This window comes from Oratosquilla oratoria, chromosome 43 (assembly GCF_046742065.1).
Source record: "Oratosquilla oratoria isolate Oo_2021 chromosome 43, ASM4674206v1, whole genome shotgun sequence".
Taxonomy (NCBI): Eukaryota; Metazoa; Arthropoda; class Malacostraca; order Stomatopoda; family Squillidae; genus Oratosquilla; species Oratosquilla oratoria.
Genome location: NC_134819.1, coordinates 19,400,421 through 19,427,907, shown reverse-complemented (window position 1 = coordinate 19,427,907; position 27,487 = coordinate 19,400,421). Strand labels below are relative to the sequence as shown.

The 27,487-nt window shown below is 37.2% G+C and overlaps 2 protein-coding genes across 6 annotated transcripts in view; one reads left to right on the top strand and one right to left on the bottom strand.

Moving 5' to 3' along the window:
• Positions 1 to 27,487, bottom strand: part of LOC143022119 (uncharacterized) — a 31,819-nt gene that overhangs the window by 133 nt on the left and 4,199 nt on the right. The window contains exons 2-3 of the mRNA XM_076180125.1: positions 27,224 to 27,374; positions 1 to 921 (exon numbers count right to left, since the gene is read on the bottom strand). The exon at positions 1 to 921 is cut by the window's left edge and continues 133 nt beyond it. Coding sequence (XP_076036240.1) covers positions 753 to 921; positions 27,224 to 27,374 — 320 coding nt within the window. The 3' untranslated portion in view covers positions 1 to 752. The remainder of the gene's footprint in view (positions 922 to 27,223; positions 27,375 to 27,487) is intronic.
• The window catches only part of LOC143022117 (rab GTPase-binding effector protein 1-like), a 76,136-nt gene continuing 54,039 nt past the window's right edge, over positions 5,391 to 27,487 (top strand). For 3 of the 5 annotated variants that reach the window (XM_076180121.1, XM_076180119.1, XM_076180117.1), the window contains exons 1-2: positions 5,418 to 5,548; positions 14,841 to 14,966. In XM_076180121.1, the coding sequence (XP_076036236.1) occupies positions 5,512 to 5,548; positions 14,841 to 14,966 (163 nt within the window). In that variant the 5' untranslated portion in view covers positions 5,418 to 5,511. Of the gene's footprint in view, positions 5,549 to 14,840; positions 14,967 to 27,487 lie in introns of all 5 variants that reach the window. The other 2 variants (XM_076180120.1, XM_076180122.1) reach the window with 2 other exon arrangements.

Genomic DNA, 27,487 nt, shown 5'->3' with positions numbered 1-27,487 from the left:
AAAGTCTTGCGTGACACCATGGGGGGGGGACAAAACGCCTGACCCAGTACAGATGACGTCATTCAAGCAAGGTCATGAAGATAACTTGTGAAAGAATGTGATAATGACACTTCGCAATATGCATACATACGTACACGTACATACGTACACATACACACGATTTTAAGAACAAACTGGATGCGGAGAGATACGAAAACGGGTCACTACGAGCATAGCTCTCGTCCCGTAAAATACAACACACACACACACACACACACACACATTCGTCACCCACTTGTTCCCCTATTATCACCCTTATGGGTGAGGGGCCATCCCTGAACCCCGCCCCTTGCCCGAGTCAAGAGCAGCAATGCAGCGAGGCACAGGAGAAACACCTCTACAGTAATGTCCCGACAGCCGGCTCGTTTGCATGGCAACCCTCGCCCTCACCCGCCGTCACGCATGAATAGAGAAAACGAGGGGAGATCCCTCAGGGCCAGCACCGTTGTTTATGGTCCATTGACAACCCTTCGCCACTCCGCCTATTTCTCGGGATGCTTTTCACTTCCGCAAAGCATTTACTTGCTTCCCACATTTACAGGAGGCATATAAATAGATAAATAAATAAATAATATACGACACTTTGATTACATAAACAGATCGAATGGAAAAGAAGTAAATGGTTCGTTGGTAGTTGGTTGGCGCATTTATCAAGACTGGTCAGTAGACTCATTGGATCCGGACCTAATCCGACCTCATCTTCTTCCTCCTCCTCATCGCATCTCTTGTCCAGGAACTCGCTTAGGAACTTGGGGGATATTTTTGGAGGTCATGTCCGTAGCTACTACTTCTTCTAGCTCTTGGGCTCTCGAGGACGAGGATTTCGAGATCAAGATCCAGCGAAGGAGGTACAACCTGCGAAGCCACACACGCCCGACAGCCCTCAAAACGAAAAGAAAAATTCGTCAAGTATACGAAGACTGGTATACACAAGGGCTAAAGAGTGAGACGACAGAAGAAAGTTTTCATTTCGAAAAAGAAACCTCAGGAACAGAAAGCAGCACATACAGACAGCCAAAGAGAAGAAAGCGTACTGAAAGTGCTACCAGCTCTTCTGACGAGGAAGAACAGGAGACGTTCTCGGAGACCTCCGTCAGCGACTCCTCCGAAGACACCGAGAGCGGCCTTCGCCTCGCCCACATCATGGGCCGAAGGACAATGGACAGCACGCAGAAGGTCCTGCAGTGGCTCCGTGGGATCCAAGGACTGAGCATGGAGGATCCTCGGGACATCGACCAGGAATCCGTCGTCTGTTTGGGACCACCCTCGTCCCCCGAGATCCCGTCTACTGTCGACATCACGAGTACCTCCTCCTCCTCATCATCGTCATCATCCTCCGCAGGATCCCAGGCCCGCTCCTGTTTCCCTTCCTTCCAGAGGGTCACCAACTGTAAGCTTTGCTGATTGCCTGAGGATTTACTAAATAAATATATTGTTTATACATACATTCGTCAGTGTGCAAGGCTTCAACATCACCGTAGAACGAGGTATGGAGGGTTCCCAAAGGAGATGAATCAACTTCGAGTGTCGTCTTCACTCTCGTACGATAACGACATCGTCAGGCGAATAATGTTCGCGTGTGTGTGTGTGTGTGTCTTTTTTATCCTGCTTGTTACACGTCACAATCGTTCATCTGAACAAAACTAAAAAAACAAAGGTTGTCTGTCATGTTCATTAGTGAACAGAAATATTTGTTTACTGGACTCTATCTCTCTCTCTCTCTCTCTCTCTCTCTCTCTCTCTCTCTCTCTCTCTCTCTCTCTCTCTCTCACACACACACACACACACACACACACACACACACACACACACACACACACACACACATTCTCTCTCTCCCTTTCTGCCTCTCTCTCTCTCTCTCTCTCTCTCTCTCTCTCTCTCTCTCTCTCTCTCTCTCTCTCTCTGTCTCTCTCTCTCTCTCTCTCTCTCTCTCTCTCTCTCTCTCTCTCTCTCTCTCTCTCTCTCTCTCTCTCTCTCTCTCTCTCTCTCTCTCTCTCTCTCTCTCTCTCTCTCTCTCTCTCTCTCTCTCTCTCTCTCTCTCTCTCTCATCTATATATATATATATATATATATATATATATATATATATATATATATATCTCCCCTCTCCCCTCTCTCTCTCCTCTCTCTCTCTCTCTCTCTCTCTCTCTCTCTCTCTCTCTCTCTCTCTCTCTCTCTCTCTCTCTCTCTCTCTCTCTCTCTCTCTCTCTCTCTCTCTCTCTCTCTCTCTCTCCTCTCTCTCTCTCTCTCTCTCTCTCTCTCTCTCTCTCTCTCTTTTCTCTCTCTCTCTCTCTCTCTCCTCTCTCTCTTATTTCTCTCTCTCTCTCTCTCTCTCTCTCTCTCTCTCTCTCTCTCTCTCTCTCTCTCTCTCTCTCTCTCTCTCTCTCTCTCTCTCTCTGTGTGTGTGTGTGTCTCTCTGTCTCTCTCTCCCTTTCTCTGTCTCTCTCTCTCTTTCTCTCTCTCTCTCTTTCCCTCTCTCTTTCCTTCTCTCTCTTCCTCCCTTTCCCTCTCTCCCTCTTCCTCTCTTTCCCTCTCTCTCTCTCCCTCTCTCTCTCCCCCCCCTCTCTCTCTCTCTCTCTCTCTCTCTCTCTCTCTCTCTCTCTCTCTCTCTCTCTCTCTCTCTCTCTCTCTCTCCCTCTTTTACAAAACTTGCAATCAAGAACAAGGAAACCATAAACAACTTAAAACACTTGTTCTTCCTTTTCAGGAAAATTGGATATCAAAGTAGCTTTTAAATATGACCACACCATTAAGAAAACTTTAATTAAGAACAGCCCTCCTAACAACAACGGTGTGGTCTATAAAATTCCATGCCAAGATTGTAACAAATTTTATATTGGACAAACTGGGAAAAACTTGGAAACAAGGATTTCCCAACATAAATATAGTGTGAGATCTGCCCAGGAAAATAATGCGTTATTCCAACATAAAGCATTATACAACCATCATATTGATTGGTCTAAGGCAACAATTTTAGCCAAAGGAAAAAGCCTACAAGAAAGAAATATAATAGAATCCTGCTTAATATCAGGCACGTTTGATAAAGATATAAACTTAAGCTATGGTCATTTTAAATGTGATAAATTGGTAACCCAAATGGTCACCGAGATCTTTCCGCCAGATTGAGCCTTATGTGTTGGTCAGGTCGATAGGGGTAAGGTCATCCCCCCTCCTCACATTGTATTGTCTCCCCCCTTCCCCCCTATGGTTGCCACCTGATACTTATATTTAAACCCTACTCTGTATCTCTGTCATTTAGTCTGAAGATGTAATATACAAAAGTATTTGCTGTCTACAGGTTTCCCTTCTGTGTTTATTTTCCACACATATATATATATATATATATATATATATATATATATATATATATATATATATATATATATATATATATTGCAAAAATAATCACAATAACGCATGACTAAATACTATTGCAGAAACCACAGGGAAATCAAAGTCGGAATACTAAAAGTTTTCGTCTATTACGACATCCTCAGAGTACTCTGAGGATGTCGTAATAGACGAAAACGTTCAGTATTCCGACTTTATTTTCTCTGTGGTTTCTGCAATATATATATATATATATATATATATATATATATATACTCATACCCTGCGATGGACCCCCTTTATTGCCCTACATTTGTTGCTACAGCAGTAGAATAATGTAGTACATTACTAATGGTGCTACACTGATCTGGTACTCATTCATATTGTTTTGGTACCTTTTAGTACTATTCTGTTGTTCCTGAAGCATAATACAATGTTCCTTTATTATGCTGGTGCTTAAATATTGGTCTCAATCCTACGGGTTACGAACATTTTAGTAGTATTAGCAAACCTGTAATAATGTTTATGTGTAATATATGTACTGATTGGTACTACTCATGACTGTTTCTGGTCCCTTTAATCCCTAAGTATGTTGTCTGTGTAACTTAGTGTAGAATAACAGTCTAATAAAGATCACAATGAAAATAAGATTACATGTTTTTGTGTTATCCTTGACAATTGTAATTGTAATATCGAAATATGTGTTTTTATCAATATCTGTATTTCATGTATTTCATGTATTTCATGTATTTGTTCCCTTACCTCCTATCCACATTCGTCACAATGTATACACAGATTATTATTTATTATTATTATTATTATTATTATCATTATTATTATTACTATTATTGTCATTATTATTATTATTATTATTTATTATTATCATTACTATCACTATTATTATTATCATTATTATTATTATTATTATTATCATTATTATTATTATTATTTATTATTATCATTACTATCACTATTATTATTATCATTATTATTATTATTATTATTATTATTATTATTATTATTATTATTATTATTATTATTATTATTATTATTATTATTATTATAATTATTATTATTATTATCATTATCATTATTATTATTATTATTATTATAAATGAGAGGCGATCAAAGTGGATTTGAACGCCAATTCTGTATTGACGAATCCATAATTTATAAAATGCTTTCCATTCGCAAGGAACAACCGAACTTTTGGGTTAACGACCGTCTCCTGCCACTTTATACGTTGTACATTTATATTAAATGAAATGTACACACTAAACGGAATAACCATTTTTAATAATTCCGATTTTAATTTGTGTGTGCTTTTCCTACTCAAAATATCTGTTAACACAAGAGTCAAGACTGGTTAATCCTAAGTCGTGTCATGGAAGGTATTCGTGATCTGTACGCTAATTGCACTTCCTGGCGCAGCCTACACTGTCAATAGAGACTTTAAAAAACTGTTCAGTATCCCGTGTATATTCAACAGATTGTATGCGTTCTCTATAATTTGTAGGCATTATGATATAAAACTACAATTATTGTTCTATATAAACTGTATAAAATATATAACTATAAACAAACATTCTGTGTGCGAACACCTGTTTCCGGTAGCACATCCTTAATAGGAATGTTTTTCATACATTTAACAAGAATCATCTCGACCAAACTTAACTAAAAATGTTATAATAAAAGTTACAATTATACTTTGATGTAACTAATCATAAAAGGGTGGGGTCTCCCTTTGAGTTTACGGCATTTGATAAGAATGACCTAATGTTTTGTGGGTAATACATAGTCTAGACGTAAATCTATGCATACATTGTATTTATGAAATCTAAACAAACTCTTGAAATTAGTTGTCACCAACTATTATTCATGAAATCTGTATTTCAGGCTTTCTAAAAATGTGTACCTTAATCAATATTGGGCATCACAGGAATAACACAGTCACCTTACTTTTTAGCCAATGAAAACAAGCCTTGATGAAAAAGAGTGATATTACTGGCTATCGTTCGTATGCTCTCCTACTAAACAAAAGCTTCCGACGTTGTCAGTAAGTTTGTGTTCAGCTGACTGATGTGTACTGCCAAGATGGTAGCAGATGGATGTAATTAATTCCCATGTATTCTTAAAACAATGGCTGAAGCCGAAAGCCCACAGAGCAGTATGGAAGGTTAGTAACATGGTGAAGAGAGTGCCACATATTGGATCGATATAAAAGGAAGGGCGAACGTAGCCCAAAGGCAACATGAACATGTACCTTTTTCCGTTCGTCAGGGTTTAAGTCTGCGAAGTAGAGTTTCGTTTTCTTGTTTGGTATCATTGATACAAAAGAAGACGTTGTCAGTCACAATATTAGGAAGGATCATGATCACAACCATTAAATAGAGTTGAAGGAACAACATTGGAGGGGAATTGGTTAGCCAGTAATCGCTAACTCCACATCCTAGGAAGCTTTACTAAATAGCAAAAGCATTAATTTTGTTGGCAGGTTGAATTTGTACAGTAACTCGCATTGTGAATGTAAAAAAAAAAAAATAACTTGGATAGGTGGATAGAATATTGAAGTGTCCGTACATAATATTTTTCTCTTTATATGTGATATGACTTACGTAGACTAGTTTCATTATTTTCATATATAATCATTGCAAGTTACCCCTAATGGTTGAATTTGTCTTTTAAAATTTTACCTTAGGCAGAAAAAAAAAGAAGTCATCGTTAGGTCTTACCTGTGGCATTTTTGAGTTGCTACGTGTTGTTGATTTAGCCACAAGACGAAACCTTTGACAAGCTGATTGGTTGATGACATAATGTCATTTTCTTGCATGAGGGACACTACTTTTGGGCCAATTTGATTTGAATATATGTTGTCACAACATTTCAGCCATTCAGATTTCAACCAAAACTTAAATCAATCGCACGTTTCCAGTGATAGATTAGAAAACCTTTTCATAGCATTTGCGAAAGATCTCCTCCTTGCCCATGCATTTGAGGACATCGTTCATTAATGGAAGTTACTGATCATTTATTTATTTCATGTTTTTCCAATATTATTCTTGTCTGTTAGAACAATTTTATTATTTGTTTACACCAGAAAACATTCAATTTGCTCATTTCTGAAGCCCCTATCCCCTGAACTTGTTTGTGATAGTGAGAAGAGGGTAAGCTTTACACCAGTTCCTTATCCTAGCCATGAGGTTGAATCTTGCAGAGGGAGCGAGAACTGATCAGAATGCAGTCTTCTCATTAAGAAGGTACGGTATTATTTTAGTTGTGCACACGTACATGATATAAGTTTAGAAAATTAATTATCAATTTCATAAAGTATGATACCTGAACATAATATGCAATTTTCTTGGCGGAAATAAATAACAAAAGTCCTTGCTACAAGCAAATCTACTAACAAACGAAGTCACTAGGATACGGTCCAGACGTCATGTTGTCGTCCGTCCAGTCCAGTCATTGTCAGTTAGATGATGGCTTTCATCTTGTGGACCGGGTGTTCTCCAACTCCAGGTGACATTAATAAGTACTGTTACAAAGACAATAGGGCTTCCTTTGACTTTTTAAGAGGACACAGGGTTCTGCCGTTGTCTATTAATTGCCTGAGGTACAATAATAATCAGGCTGTCAGCATCCGTGATGACGACCACCACACAGATAATCTTAAGAATTTGAGGTACTGAATTACTAAATATAGGTTAGGTTATGTAGGTTAGCTAGGTTAGGTTAGAATAGATGAATTTATCATCTTTTCACTTCTTCGACCTTGGCATCTATCAAAACAAACATGGCATATCATTCAACTGCCACAATTTCATTCGTTAGTAAATAGGTTTTAGGAACTTTTTTGTTGTTGATTTCTGCCAAGAAAAATCGCATATTACATTGATGTATTATAATTTACAAAATTAATAATTATTTTTTTATTGCTATATTGTGTAGGTGTGCACTTCTAAAAATTTACTGAAGGTATAGTGCCATTTATATTTTCCCTCGCATTAAAAAACAATCACTCCAGTGGAGAGTCCAGCTAGATGATATGCACCCTAAGGAGTACATCCATGGGGATGTGAAATTCATTCCGTTGAGATGTTGAGGAGATTTTTTTTTACTCACAGCAAACATGCAACCCATATTATTTTATTTATTTATTTATTTTCTATTTTTTTTTTTTTTTTTTCTCTCTTTTTGTATCATCTCAGTAGCACTTTCCTAACGAGGTCCCTTAGATTATTGAGGTTGGAGGGTTGGGAGGGCAAATACAAAATAATTACCAGTAATTTCTGATAGGAATCTCTGATTTGTTCAAATCAGCATGGAAATTATTGGAGAAATTTGTTTTCTAAATAAGATAACCTGTAAGGTGTTTTCTGAAACTTTACCGAATGGATTGCATCCTTGTCAGTCAATCAGTCAATCGTTCAAGCAGGTCTTCTGCAAAAGAGACCAGGGGCAATGGATTGATTGATCAGTCAATCAGTCCACTGCCCCTGGTCTCTTGAGACACAGCTCCCAGGGCACTGGCAACGGTTGCCAGCCATCATAGATCACTCGAGGGAGAGTTATGTGTCGTATAGGCAGTGTTGTGTGGGGCAGTGTAGGATATGGTCATTGATGGGTGTGTCCAGGGCAGTTTAATTCACTGGCCAGCCCTATTCCACACTGGTATAGTTCCAGAGCTGGATGATGTTCTAGTAGTAAGTGTGCAGATGTAGTTCTCTCAAAAGAGATTTTTCTCTACGGCTGTGTAAAGGACTTTAGTAAAGTATTGACAGGTGATCTGTTTTGAAGAACTTGTTTAGTGATCTGGGTGTGAATATGTTTGTATGTGAATATAGCATATGGAATAATGGTAGGCTGTTTTATATATTTGAATAGTAAGCTGCAGTTTTACTTTCAGTCAGTAATACTTGTGAGTAGGGTTGAGGGCTCCAGCATTATCAAAAAGATTTTGGTCTCTATGTGCCGAATTTATGAAGCAGCCTTGCTGTGGATGTGCTGTGTCTTGCGCACTGCTTCTGACCCAGGGCAGTGGACAGGATGCAGGGATGACCCGTCATCTAGGAGGTGCCAAGATAAGAGGGGGGGAGGGGAGTGGAATATATAGGAAATGGAATGGGTGGGAGTGGTTTCTATGCCTTTTTCTTTTTGGCTACCCCCCGTGTAGGGGGAAAAAGCCTTTGGTATATGTAAGTCCATGTTTATTTACCTAATTGTAGTGTACAGGAAAGGAGCAATGCTCATTTGGTCCTGTCACCTAATCTCCAGTGTTATCGTACTTAGCCTCAAATTCATGTACAGTTCCAACTTAATATATATCCTTCATTTTCAATTATCATGTTTAGATTTGAATTCGTGCATTGTTTGAGCTTTGCCTGTATCATCATCCTATCACCTTCAGCTTTATCATCTATATCAGCTTCTAAGTATTTTTGAAACTATATGAAAAACTGCATTTCTTCACATCCTTTTGACATGGCTCAATTTGTTCCCATGACTTGTTAATGACCCTCCCATCTTTAATCAAGAGATCTCTTCTGTCCATGCAATCTATCTCCTTTGGTGACCTGATTACTGTAATCATATCACTTCTTTCTCTTTGATCTTTCAAAATGGCAGACCCAATGTTTTTAGTCTTTCCTCGTATAGTTGATCTGCCAGGCTGGGGACCAGTTTGGTTGCTGTCCTTTGTATTCTCTTGATCTTGCTTATATCTCTCAATCTGTGTGAGGAATGCATGCAAAGAAGAGCAACTAAACTTATTCCTTGTATTGCTCACTTACCTTATGAAGATAGATTGAAAGGACTAAATATATATCCTTTAAGGTATAGGAGATTGTGCAGCAGCCTTACTCAATTTTATATGTAATGGAATTTTTTTTTTTTTTTTTTTTTTTTTTTTTTTTTCCTCCCCACTAGTATGATATTATTTACCTTGACTTTAGCAAAGCATTTGACGAGATGCTCCACCAAAGACTACAAAAAAGTAACCCCATGGCATAAGAGGAAACGCGTTTGCTTGGATTATAGCATGGATCAATGACAGAAAACAGTGGGTCACCATTAACCTCTCCAATATGAGTCAAATTCTTGTGCACAGCATCAGATGTCTAATGTACGATGCATCACACTACTTACATTATAAAATATAAAGTCACTGCTGTATTACTCGTTCTCTTTCACTGAGTAATAATAAACACAGAAAATGTGATCAAATCAGTTCACAGAATTCAGAGGTAACTCAGCTACAACTACAAAATATAGTCAAGATGTCGACACCGGTATCCTCATATACCCACTCGCGCCTCATGACGCCTACATAGGCATCATCATATCAAAGAGGTTAATGGTGTAAAATCCAAACAAGGGAGTGTTAACAGTGGAGTTCCCCAGGGCTCGGTTTTGGGTCTCGTATTGTTTATTATGTACATAAACAACTTGGACATTGGGATTATTAGTGATGGTAGTAAATTTGTAGATGACAGTAAAATAGGATGCCAGATTAGGTCCAGGGAAATGCTTAGATACTGCAGGAAGATCTTAACCTCTTCAGCATGAATCAAAATTCTCACGGAGAGCATTAGCTGCCTGATGTATGATGATTCAATGATGCATCACAATACTTACGTTATAAAATATAAAGTTACAGCTGTATTAGTCATTCTCTTTTACTCTGAATATTAATAACCACAGAAAATATGATCAAGCCAGTTCACAGAATTCAGGGGTCATTACAACTACAAAATGAATATAATGAAGACGCCAACGCCGGCATCCTCGTATACTGGTGCCTCTTGACACCTGTGTAGGTGTTATCGTATGGAAGGGGCTGACAAGTTAGTCACATGGTGAAATGGCAAATTAGCTTCAATATCTCAAATTGCAGTGTGTTAAACATAGGTTTACACAACCCAGATAGCAGATATAGTTTAGATAACATCTTTTTAGAGAAAACTGAATGTGAGAGACTTGGGATTGCTAGTAAGTCCTGACCTTGAATCCAGGTAACAGTGCATTAGTTCCAGGAACAGTACATTAGTTCCAGGATGGTTACAGATTAAAGTGCAGAGGTAATTATCAAACTATCTGGCATTAAACCCATCCTTGACTATGTGGTACAGTTTTGGTCTGCGTTCTATAGAATGGATATTAATTCACTAGAATCAGTACAGAAGAGAATGACCAAAATGATACATGGGCTCAGAATTTTACCTTACAAGAACAGGCTTAGGCACCTTAATTTACACTCTGGATAGGTGTAGTGTGTGGGTTGAACTAATAGAGGTGTTCAAGTAAGTCAAGTGCTTTAACAAGGGTGATGCAGATAAGGTCATTACATTAAGACAATAGAGCAGGACTTGCAGCAATATATTTAAAATGGACAAATTTAGATTTAAGAAGGAAATTGACAAGAACCAGTTGATCAATAGAGTGCTTAACGAATGAAATAGGCTTAGTAACCATGTAGTGATCGCTGAAACTATCGACTGTTTTGAGAGAAGGTTAGATAACTTATGTATGGGGATGATAGTAATGGACATAGAACTGCCTAGTGTAGGCCTTATGGTTTCTTGCAGTCTCCTTCATTTTTATGTTCTTATGTAACTTTTACTTGAGTGCTTGATGTGCTGCAAGAGAGAGAGAGCTGGGTGAACTGTGTGCACATAATTCTTGAGAAGCCATATGATAAATTACCTCACAGCTGCCTCATGTGGAAACTGGAACATATTAGAAGATTAAGAGGCAAATTATTTGAATGGATGAAAGATTTTTGAAGGGAAGGTACATGAGGACATTGGTAAAGGATAAGATGTCAGGATGGTGATCAGTGACCAGTGGAGTTCCATAGGGTTCATTGCTAGCACCTTTGCTGGTTCTTATGTATACTAATGACATGATGGAAGGTTAAAGGAAGCTATGCCAATGTGTGTAGATGATGCAAAAATTACAAGAAGGGTGAAAAAGGATAACTGTAGACTGGTGCAAAAAGATCTAGACATCATTTTTACATGGAGCCAAGAAAAGAAAATTAGTTTCAATACAGATAAATTCAAAGTACTGGAAATGGGCAGTAACTGCAAAAGACCATCATTGAACTATCCCTTGGGAAGCGAATCTGTTACAAATGCTAAAGAGGAGAAAAATTTGAGTGTACCTGTTATCTGACAGACATATCAATAGGATTATGAGAGCAACGTATTGACTGCTGCAGAAAATTGAAGTGGCTTTTTATTATATGGATGAAGAGATGATGAGAAAACTCATAGAAACCCTGTTCTATCCAAGACTAGAATGTGTGTCAATGGCATGGCCCTCACACAGTGTGTAGGATATAAGCAAGATTGAGAGAATTCAGAAGGCAGCAACCAAATTGGTTCCCAGCCTGGCAGATAAACCATATGAGGAGAGACATTGGCATTGGATCTGCCAGCGTTGAAATATTGAAGCAGAGGTAATATAACTTCAGTATTCAGGTCACGAAAGGGGATGGACTACATTAGCAGAAGAGATCTCTTGATTAGGGATAAGAAGGTTTTAAGAGGTCATGGGAACATATTGAGAAAGATTAAATTTCTAAAAGATATGAAGAAATGCATTATTTTTTATATACAGATGCATAAATACCTGGAATAGGTTAGAAGATGATATTGTCCAAGATAGAACAATACGTAATTGAAATCTAAATATGACAATTGGAAAACAAGTATGTAGCCCAAGTTGGAACTATACATATATTTGAAGTTAGATATGATAAATTGGAGAATAAAAGACAAGACCCCCTGAGCATTGTTACTTTCCTCTCTACTAGCTAGGTAAATACATTTGGGTAAATACACATGCATATGGACTAACAACAGGTACCTGCATGTGGTAGTCTTTAAAGATGGACAGTAATGCTGTCCATTTTGAAAACCCATCAACCACTTCACTTCTATCAGAAGATGCAGCCCTGATGGGTTGACACACTCTATCAGCTTCATCTGTGTTTGTTACACTATTTCACTCATGGAGAGAGCTGATAACTGGTGACTGCTCCCCTCCTCCACCCACCTTTAATTAGTGACATAGAAATGATCCTTCACCAATGCAAGACAGACAACAGTACAAATTTTCTTCTCATAGTCTATGGAAAGGTCTGTGGACTGTTGCCAGCTGCTGTGGGGCTGTAGGTTTTCCGTGTGGTGGAAGTTGAGGAAACAGTTGTTGTTGTTATTATTATCATTATTATTATTACATATATATTTTTATTACCCAAATTTTAGGGTTCTGGTTGGAAATCTCCCAGACCCTCTTATGTCTTGGCTTCCCATAGGATGATCATACAGAGAGCAGGATACTTAGTCCCATCACTCCATTCCTTTTTGTTGGTTTTAATGACCCGCATGGGAATTATGGTGGCAAAATTCTTTCCTTCCCCTAGCATAGAGGACACAAAGAAAACAACACAAAGGCTGGATAGTTCTAGTACAAAAGCAGCAGCATTCCTCTAGGAGTAGAGATTTTACTGTAACATAGACAAATGATGTGTGGCTCTAATTCATAGGTGCACCCCAAAACAGTTCCTAAAGCATTGTCTGCATGTTATGCAATTGATACTGCATGATAACATGCAGTCACTACCCCAGTATGGTGTAAAGAAAAGTACAGGGGGAACAGGTGGCAAGAAGTTATAAGTCTCAGGGGAGAGAGGCTAGAGGAAGTGGTTAGTTTCAAGTATTTAGAGTCACATATGGGAATGGAGGAGTGGTGGTGAAGGTGAAGCAAGTAAATTTTTGGGGGATTGAAAAGTGTCATGAGAAATAAGCATCTGGGAATAGATGCAAATACCGTAGATTATATTTACCTAGTTGTATTTTACGGGACGGGAGCTATGCTCGTTGTGGCCCATTTTCGTATCTCTCCACGTCCAGTTTATTCTTGAATTCGTGTATAGTTCTGGCATTCACTGTTTCACTGTTCAATTTGTTCCAGACATGAAGGGGTGATTGTGCTTACAACACTGTAGGGGGGTGGAGATATAGAATTTAAGAGGCAGAGAGGATAAGTTTAAATGTGATTGAGATGAAGTGTCTGAAAAGTATGATAAGTTTACAAGGTTGGATATAATGGAGTTGGAGGTGAGGAGGAGAATGGGAGTAGAAAGAACTGCCAGACAGGGCTCACGAAAGATTTTGAGATGACTGGGATGGATTGGGCACATGGAAAGAATGAAGAAAGATTAGCAAAAAGATTGTGGAAAGCGGAGATGGATGGAGTGAACTTAAAGAGATGACCATAAATGAGATGAATGGGGTAAAAGGGGCTTTGAGCAAGAGGGGAATGTCTGTTGAGTAGGGAGAAGAGAAGGCAGAGGATAGATGTGAGTGGAGAATGGTTGTGTATGGATGATATTTTGACACAAGAATAAGGTATTAGGCATTGAAAGTTTTGTGTGGTAAGTAGGCTCATAAGATTTAGTTTTCTAACAACTAAAGATAAGATATTTGTCACTAATAATTAGCAGTATGGTAAGATTAAGGCCATCTTAATTTTAAGAATAGGAGACTGTTTTTTTTATTCTTAAACTAAAGCCATGACCTCTCATTTGGGTCATGTGTTGCTTACTGAAGGGTATGAGATAATTTTTAATTGAAAAATTAGTAGTAATTCTTTTATCATTAAATTTTTGTGTACATTATGATTAGAGTCACTTACACTATATTTATGCTTATATGTTAAATTTTGCTAGATGATTTTAGATGGAATTTGGGTGATGGGTCATTGCCATTATTATTTGGGAGCTTAAGAATCATGGTCTTAATTGATCATAAAGCAGGAGATAGAATTTTGGATTTTGAGCAGAAATCATTGGCCAAGATGATTTATTTTCTCATTAACATGACAAAATTATATTCAAATATTTAGCTAGATGTTCATCAATTACTTAATTATTTATGCACTTTGTAGGTTAGTGATTGTTAATTTTTTACCCATTTAGATTTATACGAGTCAGTTAAAACTTAGAGCTATGAGTGTTTTCAGTGCTGAATGGAATATGATAATACTCTCAGTCTGATTAACTAGGAACAGATGAGAATGGCATAAATATAGAATTATGTAACATAGAGAGTATCATTAGCTGGTCATAATTCCTTAATCACTTATAACAACTGAAGTTTAAAGGCTCTTGCAGGCCTGTCTTACTGTATGTGAAGGTGAGGGAAGGTCTCACTGTTTTGGCACAGAAAATGAATAGATTAAGGGAATAAGTATGAAATATTTTTAAATAGAATAAGGTAGTGAAAGAAAATATACTGTATACTTAAGAAGGTAACTTAAGAAGATGTTCAGAAATTCAAATTAAAGTGTACGGATAACAGGATCTTAGGTGCGCACCTGAGACTCCAGTGACTAAAGTGGTGTTAAGGTTTAGAAATAAGGCCAGGTTATTTGATGTGGCAATGAGGTCCTGTGTTGTCCAGCTCTGCAAGCGAGGGTGCGGCAGTTGGAGGAACGTGAGGCTCACATGCAACAAGCCACTCAGCAAATGGAGGAGGACTTTGGACAACGACGTGCCAAACTCAAGGAACTATACTTGCAGAAGGAGGGTCAGTACTCTGATGTTAATCTAAGGGAGGTCTTTGTAGCTTTATTTACAGTTTTAGTGGTAGATCATAACTTGAGGCAAGATTTTGGGCTAAGTAGAGGAAAAGATTTACTTCTTCCAGAAGTTTTACTCTGCAAAAATAATTTATATTGTATTGCCAATACCTTGTATGTCTTTCACACACAGTCTGATTAAGATGCTTTCATACCATCATGGCAATATCATTAGACATGAAGAATGTCTTCGTAAGAATTCAGAAATACCCACATATTTGTAGTATAGATGCTGTAGGTTTTAGAATACCATTATAGTCACAAAACTTTTAATAGAGTGTAAGACTATTTAAAAATCTTTATATTGTGGAACTGTGGAAAGAAGTAAAAATCTGAGGTATGAAAGATTTAAGGCAGAATTTCAGTAGTTCGAGTTTCCAGAAATAACTTTGTGAATGGCCTAAGTTCAGTGAAGTAGAACTGTATGATAAGGATGAGATAGAAGACAATGTTACTTTTGTATTAATCTATATTTCATCCAAATGTGGAATCATCATTTGATTTTCAAACACATATTGAATTATATTCTTCCTGGTGTGCTTAGTAGAATATTCACTGAATAAATAACTGAAGACATTCAAGAAAAATGATACCGGTTAAACATTCTGTAATAAACTTGTTGAGATTGTGGAGAATACTTTGAATTTTATGTGGGTATGAACTACTGTGTGTACCTTATCATAGTTTTCTTTAGAGTAATGATTTAACAGTATTGAAATATTGCTTTAAATAATGCCCATTCTTTGGGGTTTATAGTATAACATTTGTTAACTTATTTGCATGAAATAATTAAAGTTAATATTATTTCTTCATAAGGAACTTGGAAAAAAAGTGTGAAAATGTAACTTAACAAAAACAACACAACATTGTAACTACAGGATAGCTACTAAGAACACTCAGACATACCTTACAGAACTGAAAATATGGGTGGTACAAAACAGAATGGTTGCATCCCATTAGAAATTCACTGTGACATTGCTCACCCCAATAATAATGAATAATAAGAAAAAGCTCCCAGCAGTCAAAATAGATTACCTCCCCCTTGCACTTGAAGAGGAGTATAAAGTACTACGTCTCACATTGAACACACAGATGACCTTCATTCTCTACAAAAGAGACTTGACAGTGAAAGTAAATTAGGATTTAAAAGCATGTATTCAGGACAGTTGTCACACAGAATTTAGATAACAAGAAGAAACACTAATCATTGTGCATACAACTCGTGAAAAACATATTTCCATGTCGTGGTACCCAATGATAGATGTATATATAAAAAGATAGAGACAACATAAAACCAAGCCTTAAGAATGATAACTGGCTGTACAAAAACAACTCTTAATAGAACAACTACTCTTGAAAACTGAAAACTCCATGTGATACTTAAGAATAATTGGTACAAGACGGTGCAAGAACCCTTGAATTCACTTGTATCACATTACATAAGCACAGTCCACAGGACTAACAAGAAACCAGTGCCAGCAGTATACTGCAGAGATATCCGCAACAACCTAGCCCCAGTACCCCACAACACACCCATCCATAAACACAGAGGTCACAAAACACTTCTCACTAGACCAACAAACCCAGTACATTTCCGAGGAACATCAGACATTTACCCAGAAAAGAAATTTGCATACACCTGTGAGCAGGTCATCACCCAGCTCTAAAACAGTACCATCTTAGAATTGTCCTGTTACCAAATAACAAGTGCATCAGATACAATTATCACACAGAAGAAACACGTGTGATCTACATTTCCCTGCATTTACTCTAGACAACCCCACAAAATCTTTTCAGCCAGTGACCAAGGTTATCAGCAAGAGAGATTTGAGGCAGAGGATTGGTTATCGAAAGTATATATTTTCTGTAGTAATTAGGCCACTACCTCCTTTATAAGGGTATGTGTTTGTAGTAATATAGATTTTATTACATATGTAGAAAAGTTTGTGCTTTCTCCTTTTTTTACTATAATATTCTTTCTAGTTTTCAATTTAGAAAAAAAAATAGATAAATAGATTTTAACATTGTTATTTATAGTAGCATGATTGCCTTTAAAATCTTGAAACATATGGATTGTAGAATATTGTTTGTTGCATCTAGTTGGTTATTAATTGCATAGTACAAGCTCAATATAATGAACTAATTCAGCCAAGACCAAATTTGATATATTGAAAAGTTTGTTACATACACTCATACACATACCATAAGATACAAGGTAAATACACACACACACACACACCATTCTATAGATATGTGAATGGTAAATTTAAAAATAAACAAGAAATGGTGAAACTGCGTCATGGAAATATAGAATACACAGAAGATTTAGAAATGGCTGAAGTCATGAACAATCACTTCAAGTCTGTTTACACTAGAGAAAAAGTACAGCATTGGGATGAAGTGTGATCCCCCCCCCCATGAGGTAAATAAAAATAACACAAAAAGAAATAATGGATCAATTAACGAACCTTGTCAGGAAATCACACGGCCCAGACAGAATAGCAAATTGGATGCCAAGAAGAAAACAACACCTCATGGAAGTTACATCAAGAAAAAGAAATGCAAATGTTAAGGGAAATTACATCAACAACTGTAGGGAAGGATTTGGATGTAACAGACGAAATTGATTCCATGTATAGGTTAGGAAAGTGTAAGAGAAATTGCACAAATCCATGGCAAAAGAAGTAATCAGCAAGTCTTGGAAGTTAGCGCAAGAAAAAATGTTAAAAAATATTTGGATTACAAAAGATGCTAATGAAGAGGAACGAGCAAAGACATGAAAGCTCCTAGAGCAATGGTTCCCAAACTATCTTACCTGACGCCCCCTTTTTGCTTCCAGTAGACACACACATACCCCCACTCCCTCTTGTTCATGTGAAATGATTCTTGCCTTTATTTCTTAGCATTGTTCAGGAAAATAGATTTCTGTTTGTATTAAAATTTAATAATGAAAGCCACACAAACAAATAATAGTACATTCCAGAGACATTTTTCTAAGTAACTAAAAACGAAACATTTGGTTCAAAGGGAGCGAAAAAAAAAAGTTTGAACATTAGCATATTGTGGTTGGTATCAGTGACGTGTCCAAAATGTGTAAGGAGAACTAGCTTAATAGAAAACAGGTTGGAGTGACTGCTATGATTATACTTTGCATGTACAGGTAAACGTCGACTTACGATGGCATTAGGTTTCGATAGAGCCATCGTAAGACGATTTCATCGTAAGTCGATCCCCAATTTGTGTATCACTGTTCCGTGGTCACTGTACCTAGCCTACCTGTATATTAACCACCAGAGATACTGAATATAGCCTATTAAACATGTACAGTAGTTTATTTAATTATTTTTATCCTTTTTACCATATTCAAACACTATAATATGTATTTTTAGTACGGAACTTAAATCTCGCGGGCAGCAGCCAATGCCAGCCGTACGACGTGACGTAATAATACTCGCATCATAAAATATAGTCACCGCTTATATCGATCGTTCTCTCTTTCACCCACGAATTTTGAAAACCACAGAGAATGGGATTCAGGGCACAATAAATATAATCAAGACGCCGATATGGCAGCGTCGCGAATCCACTTGCTCCTCATGACGTCGTCGTCGTCATCGTAAAGTCGAACAATCGTAAGTCGCGGCCATCGTAAGTTGTATATAATGGCAGATAGTTGTTCTTTGAATGATTTTATTATTCTAATTAAGCAAATATTTTTGAGCAGATGACTTCACACCCCCCCTTGTATCCTTCTCATGCCTCCCTAGGGGGGGGCACGCCCCTTAGTTTGGGAACCACTGTCCTAGAGGAAGCCAAAGCCAAAAATGATAGTACCAAAGAAGGAAAACTTTTTTTTCGAGTTGTCAGTTAGATGAAGAAATTATTTCCAAAGAAACAGGTAGCCAGTATTGCAAAGGAAGTACTACATATACTAATGTTGATGGTTAACTATTAGCTAGGTTGGAGATAAATGACTACTTAACCCATTCAACTCATGTCAGCCGCTTGTGGTGTAGATACGGAAAACCGGATATGGTAGGCCTCGCGCTGGCCCATACATCCGAATATCATCTGATGCGGCTTGACCGCGCGAGGATTGACGTCATATTTTTCTGGTGTTTGATCAAACATTTTGGTGTTCTATGATTTTTTTATTAGACCAAATGACAAGGCATCTTGTCATCGGAGTTTAAAGGGTTAAGGATAAATGATCATGGTATATTGTGTCTAGTAGAGACTAAACTCCCAAAAATGTTCATATACAGTTGGGGGAACAACAGATACACCTGGAGAATAGACAAAGAAGATAAAAAGAATGGAGGAATAATGTTTTTGGTGAGGAATGACATAATGGTGAAAGAAGCAAATGTGAGTGAAGGCAGGGCTGAAGCAATTCACCTAAAGATTAGTACTAAAGGACACAATAAAAGAGACTTCATGGTGGCATATGTTCCCTCCAAGACTAGAGCTTGGAGTGAAACTGATTATCAAGAAATCTTAATAGATACAGCTCTTCTAAAGAAAAATATTGAACAAAGTAGAAACATAGTCCTTATTGGAGATTTTAATTGTGGTGAGGTCAACTGGGAGGATTGGGAGGCAGATGGCTAAGCAGATTCCTGGGGAAATACCTTGTTGAGTATAGCAATGGAGAACACAATGGCCCAGTGGGTAAAGGAAGTGACCCAGGTAAGGGGAGATGACAATCCCACAAAATTAGATATGTTACTAACAAAAGAAACAGACATTATCAACTCCTTGAACTACCTTTTCCCAATAGGTAAAAGTGACCACATTACAATTAAGTTTCAGCTGGAGGATGAAGAAATAGAGCCAAGGAATGAATCACACAGGCAAGTGAGACTCAATTTTAGAAAAGCAGATTACTTAGGGTTGAAAAAAAATCTTTGAAAAAACAAATTGGGAGGAATTCATGAATACCACAGGAATGAGGAGGAAATAGGAAATATCTCTTGATGTTTACAACTGAACAAACATATGCCAAGGACTAGAGAAAGAAGAAAAACAGGATTGGTTCAACAAAAAAGTGTGAGGTTGCGAAAAGGGCCAGGGATGTGGCTTGGGAAAAATGGAGGAAGAAAAGGAACAATAAAACAAAAGAAGCTTACAAACAAGCTAGGAATGATTATACACAAGAATTCGCAGGAAGAAAGCAATTTTGAAAGGGGTGTAGTAGATAAATGCAAAGATGAAGCAAAACTGGTTTACATGTTTATAAATGGTAAATTGAGACACGGAGGAAATCGCCAAGTTAATAATAGATGGTGAGGTCTTTGAAGAGACCCCACCTCAGGCAGAAATAATGAATGAAAGTTTCTAATTGGATGTACAAAAAAGTGCAATTTTTTTTTAGAAAAGTGAGGTGAGAAAAAAAAAAAAACAGGTTTAGGAGATGTAAATGTAGAAGTGAGGGAAGTGCTCAATCTCTTGAGATCATTGGATGTGACAAAAGCTTCAAGATTGATAGGATCTAGAACTAGATACTTAAAGAATGTAGGGAACAATTACCAGACAAGATACACAGTCTTATTACGTGTTCATTGAAAGAGGGCATTGTGTCGGTTGATTGGAAAAGGGCAAATGGGGTACCAGTTCTCAAAGGTGGAGACACCACTAAATTATAGGCCAGTATCACTAACCAGTGCAGTAGTGAAATTATGTCAAAGGATTATGAAAAATTGATGGACCAAATATCTTGAAGAGATTAACATTCTGACAGTTTGGCTTCAAATTAGTAAGGTCATGTGTGTTGACCTTTTTAAGCTTTTATTCAAGAATGATACACTACAAGAGAAAGGGGTGGATGGATTGTGTGTACCTGGACCTAGAGAAGGCATTTGATAAAGTACCTCATAGTCTACTTATGTGGAAATTAGAGCATGTTGGAGGACTGAGAGGCAAACTACTAGAATGGATGAAAGATACATGAAGATAATAGTAAAGTTCCGCTTTACAAAGGAAAAGGGGACAAGTGTGAGTGTAGTAATTTCAGAGGGATCAATTTGTTGAGTTTAGTTGGGAAGGCTTTTGGGAGGGTTTTGATTGAGAGGATTAGGAGAGGAATAGAAGAAGTAATTAGTGAGGAACAGTGTGGGTTCAGGAAAGGTTGGGGTTGCATTGATCAGATTTTTGTGGCAAGGCAGATATGTGAGAAAGCTTTAGGAAAAGATAAGGATGTGGGAGGTATTGCAGATATATGGGATAGGAGAAAGATGTTAAGAGCAGTCAAAAGTTATTATAAGAGTAGTAGAGCCTGTGTTAAAATTAGAAATGGAGAGAGCAAGTGGTTTTAGGTAAAGGTGGGATTTTGTCAGGGATGTGTCATATCACCATGGTTATTCTATGTATACATGGATGGGGTGGTACAAGAGGTAAATGCAAGGGCGATGGGCCGGGGACTGAAGATGGTTCAAGAAAATTGAGAAAAATGGTAAATAAGCCAGTTGTTTTTTGCTGATGACACTGTGCTTGTAGCAGGAATAGAGGAGGGATTAAGTTAGTGATGGAGTTTGGGAAGGTGTGTAAAAGAAGGAAGTTGAAGATAAATGTAGGTAAAAGTAAGATGATGAGATGTACAAGGGGAGAGGATGGCAGAAATTGGAAATATCATGGGAGAGAGGCAGAAGTAAGTGAATAGCTTTAGATACGTGGGGGTAAATGTGGCGGGAAAGGGAAGAGTGGAGGTTGAGGTAGAATGTAGATTGAGAGAAGCAAGTAAATGCCTTGGGGGATTAAAAAATATAATAAGAAATGGACATTTGGGAATGGATGCTAAGAGGAGATTGTATGAAGTGGCAATTTTGCCAACAGCACTGTAAGGGGCAGAAACATGAAACATAAGACGGAAGAAAGTTTGTGTTTGAGATGAAATGTCTGAGAAGTATGGTTACCTGGTTAGAGTGAGAAACAAGTTGAGGAGGAGAGTGGGGATGGAAAAGGAGTTGGGAGTGAAGAAATTAAGACTAAATTATGTGAAAAAGTACAGTTTTCCATAAAGATGCATAAAAACTTTGAATAGCTTAGAAAGGGATGTGCTCATAGCTAGAACAATGTATGATTTCAAATCTGAGTTTGATAATTGGAAAATAAAGTTATAGACCAAGTTGGAGCTATACATGAATTTGAAGCAAAGTATGAGAAATTTGAGAGTAGGAGACAGGACCCCTTGAGCATTGTTCCTCTCCTGTATGATACATTTAAGTAAATACACTGATACAGGAAATCAAGGATATTGGGATAAGTTGAAACTGTACATGAATTTGAGGTTAGATATCATAAATTGGAGAATTGGAGTCTTGACTAGTGAGAGTTGCTCCTTTCCTGTATATCACTATTAAGTAAATACCACGAGTCATTTTCCTCTTATAAGGGAGAGGGGGTGACTGAGTCAAAGCACACACCCATTTCATATATATTAGAACCCATTCAGCATCCTTCCCATCTCGGCACTTCATGGATGTCTCCCCCCCCCCCTCCTTGCTGCTTAGGTAGAAAGCAGCGCATTTCCAACAGGGCCTGGCAGATGGAACTGGTTTACTCCTTTTGTTTTGATATATAGCAACACCTCTCCTCATTTATGCAACATAAGGACATAAAAATGTGGGAGACTGCAAGAGACCATAAAGCTTTCACTAGGCAGTTCTGTGTCCAGTACCACCTGTCATCCCCATATTTAAAGTTATCTAACTTCTTAAATTAACTAATAGTTTCAGTGCTCACTACATGGTTACTAAGTCTAATCCGTTTGATAATCACTCTTTTGGTAAACCAGTTCTTGCCTGTTTCCTAAAGCTTTGTCCAGTCTAGATTAATTACTACGAGCCCTCCACTGTTGTCTTAATATGATGACCTTGTTCAAGCCCTTGACCTATTTGAATACCTCTATTAGATCACCCTGCACTCTGAGAGTGCAAGTTAAGATGCCTAAGCCTGTCCTTGTAAGGTAAATTTCTGAGCCCTTGTATCATTTTGGTCATTCTCATCTCTACCGATTCTTTTGAATTATCCATTCTATAGGATGGAGACCAAAACTGTAATGCATAGTCAAGGATGGGTCTAACTACATCTGCTCTTTTTTTTTTTTTTTTTTTTTTTTTTTTTTTTTTTTTTTTTTTTTTTTTTTTTTTTTTTTTTTTTTTTTTTTTTTTTTTTTTTTTTTTTTTTGTCTTGATAGATTTTAACTTTTGGTTAGTTCTATTTCTGGCAGCAATGCAATGTTTCCTGGATTGAAAGTCAGGACTTCCACTCTCAAATCTTTTTCACATTCTTTTTTCTCCAAAGTGGTGTTATTTAAGCTGTACCTGTTCTCGGAGTTGTGTAAACCTACATTTAGCTCGCTGCACTTTGAAATATTGAAGTTCATTTGCCATTTCTTTGACCATGCAAATTATTTGTTAAAATCTTCCTGCAGTATTCTGGTTTATTCTTTGAACCATAATATGGCATCCCATTTTAGTGTCATCCGGAAAGTTATTAACATCACTATTAATCCCATTGTCCAAGTCATTTATATACTTAATGAACAATAAAGGACCCAAAACTGAGCCCTGGGGAACTCCACTAGTAATACTTCCGCATTTGGATTTTACACCATTAATGGTGACCTGCTGTTTTCTGCCACTAATCCATGCTCTAATCCACTCAAGCACTGGGCTTTGACTTTATTTACTAGTCTCTGGTGGGGCACTTTATCAAATGCTTTGATAAGGTCAAGGTGAATAACATCGTAAATATTATTTTTTGCATCTGATAAATTGTAGGATGATTTTGGTTAGAGAAATTTGCAGATTGTATGAACAGTCAATTGTATAATGAGGTATCTGTATGTTGATCAAAATATAAATAGAAGTAACGAGTTGACTGTACTGCACTTATATTATCAGACATAAAACCTTCAGAAGCTGTTTGTAGCAGGAAAAGTTCCAAATCTATAGGGGATAATCAAGATTGTTACAGATCAATAATAGTATATAGCCCATGGACTTTATTTATTTTTGTAATTATTATTATTTTTATTATTATTATTCTTTAATTAGTTATTTTTATGAAATGATCATAAAGAATTACCTTGATAGCCATTCTCCTTATTGGCCAGCAATACTGTATGAGATAATGTGATACAAATGCAGTTGCAGTAACTTAAGAATTTGGTATAACTATGTGCCCTTCACTTTGATGAATTTCAAGAGGGATTCAAGTAGTCAGTCCCTCTAATGATTTGAAGGATAGCCACCAAACCCAGGTACAATTTTGCATTTTTTTTTCCATTGTTATGTTATTTATTTTCATGAGAACCATCTTTAAAGTAGGTATCTTATCTCAGAAGTATTATTTCAGTGATTTTAAAAGTATTTGTCATCTGGTAACTTACATTCCAAAACACAGCTTACAGTGCCATCTCTTGGTATTAGTTCTGATGATGTCATAAGTTGAATACCCACTCAGGTGTCCTTGATAAAACAGACAATGCCTTCATTAATATTGAGAGTTTTTCAGTGTTTTTTGAGAGTAGTCTTAACTCCCTGACAACAGCCAAGATGTGTAGATAGACGGTATAGGTCTGGGTTATCAATTTGAGCTGGAATATCTGAAGAAGTTTTCACATCAGTGCATCATTGGTGCTCTCTGCATGTTGGTTTGGGAATGCTGTCTTTGGGCACTTAAAAAGCAAGGGTATACATGATGCATTTTCAATATTTTTGTAACATGTTTCTACACAAAATCCTGCAGCATGTTCACACCATGTCTCCCTGGGTACAACAAGTTTTGTTAACAATTATTTCTACAACGTAATACAGATATTTTTTCATCTCTGCCCAATCTTGCTAGTGAAAAGGTTAATCATGGTGATTTGTTAGTATTAGATAAAACTAATTATTCATTACACAACAAGTTAGGTATGTTAACTATTGATTGTTTACACAGTGAATAAAAAGGTTCACTACAAGTATCGCTAAAACATACCAATCTGTTCCAAAAAATGACAAGTGTTTTTTTGCATTTATTCTTATACTGCATGCCCATATTTAGCCTGTTACTAAAATGTGTTAATAGTGAACATATAAAACTATAATTAACTTCTAGTGTAGGCCTAAAAAAAATTGCTGTTTCATAGATACAGGAAAAAATTGCAGTTTAAAAATCATAAAATTGAAATTAAGTTCTAGTAGTCTTGAAAAAATTCATAAATACAGAAAAAGAATATATAGTTTAAAAATTATATAGATCATTATCAGTGATATCAGAAACCCAGTATTCCTAATTAACATATCATATTGTTTTACCTTTTGTTATATTTATTCTCTATGTAGTTTCCTTGTTATTCACATATTCACTGGGTTTTATTTTTCTTAACTTGTTTATCTGATAAACTTATCAAAATTTCCAAAAACAATATTCCTTATCATTTGTTTTGCATATACTTTAAAAAAGGCCATTGTATTTTAAGAGTAACCCCTTCATTTAACTACTCGTGTATGTTCTAATACAGTTATCCCCCACAATAGGTTAAGATCCATGAAGTAGAAACCATATATTTTGACTATTTTTATATATTGTAAACCTTTAGAAACCCTCATCATACTTTTATAAACCTTTTCAATGCTCTTATTAATCTGTTTTATACTCTTGAACACTTTACCTTTAGAAACCCTCATCATACTTTTATAAACCTTTTCAATGCTCTTATTAATCTGTTTTATACTCTTGAACACTTTCTACTCTCTTAACTGCACTTTGAGATATCCTTACACAATAGCAAAATAATTGTACAATATAATAATAAAAAAAAAAGAGAAAGAAGACAGGGAGAAATCCTTTCAGGCTGCATCAAAGTATCGTACATAACCACTCACTACCCATCCCCCACCCTTCCATGCATCACAGTATCATTTATACACAGCCATTCTCCAGTCATCCCTATCTCTTGCCTTCTCCCCTACTTGCTCAACAGGCATTCCTCTCTTGCTCAATGCCCCTTTCACCCCATCTGTCCGTCCCATCCTCAGTCTTCCCCTGAAGTTCACTCCGTCCACTTCTGCCTTCCACACCTCTTTTTTTTTTTACTAATTTTTCTTTACTCTATCCATGTATCTAAACCATTCCAATATTATTTCATAAGCCCTATCTGCGACCTTTTCCACCCCAGCTTTATCAAGTTTTATCTTGATTGGATGCAAGGTAGAAATAAGGAAGCATTTCATAGCTACAAGAAAAAAGAAGCAAAATGTAAAGTGAAGGAGTCAAAGAGGTTAGCAGATATAAATTGGAGTAGAAGTATGACATATTTTTAAAATAAAAAGGTGTTTTGGAAGGAAGTGAAGAGAATGAGGGGGGATAAGTCAGATATAGAGGAAAAGGTAAAGGGTGCAGATGGACAGATGTCAATGGGAGTGAAGGCAGTGAGGGGAAGATAGATTATTTCAGAGTTGTTGAATATGGAGGAGGTTAGGGATTGGTTTATTGTGGCAGTGGGAGGTGCCAAGAACACCAAGATGGTTTGGGCACATGGAAAGTATGAGCCAGAAAAGACCAGCAAAAAGAATGTGGAAGGCAGAGGTGAATGGACTGAACTTGAAGGAAAGAAAGAGAATGAGATGGATTGATTATGTATAGGTGGCTTTGAATAAAATGGAGAATGTTTATTTAGTAGGGAAGAGAGAGGGCAAAATATAGGTGTGAGTGGGAAATGGTTGTTAATGGACAATAAGTTGAATAGGATTTCTATTTGTCTTCTGTGTTTTCTGGTGGCTTATGCCCTTCCATACAATGACACCTATGTAGGCATCGTGAGGCACGAGTGGGTATATGATGATGCCAGCATTGGCTTCTTGATTATATTTATTTTGTAGTTGTAGCTAAGTGACCCCCATATGATGTGAACTGGCCTTATTATATTTTCTGTGGTTATTAACATTCAGAGTGAAAGAGAATGAGTAATACAGCAGTAACTTTATATTATGTAATGTGAGTATTGTGATGCATCATCGTCCATCAGGCAACTGATGCTGCCCTCGAGAATTTGACTCATTTTGAAGAAGTTAATCAGAAATTGGCTGGTCTCTCATTTGCTTAGTTGTGGATTGAAATTTTGCACTTCTCTCCAATTCCCAGTAATGACTGTTACCTGCCCCAACAGTCTAAGTGCATGGGACAGCTACATGTCTACTTGTCTTAGGCTACTCACCTTTTCTGTGTTTGCATTAGAGGAGGAGGAGGGAGGGTTGCTCTTTTAAGTGAAGAGGTGAGGCCGTCTTGCGGATGTACTGTGTTGTGCTGCATTGCTTCTGTCCCAGGCAGTGGGTAGGAGACTGGGATGATCCTGTGTCCACAAGAAACTAGAATAAAAGGGAAACAAATGAGTGACGGATAGAAGTGGGTAGGGTGGGGAGGGGTGTATGCCTTGGCTGGCTACTTCCCTTGGAAGGGGAAGAAGCTTTTGGTATATAGA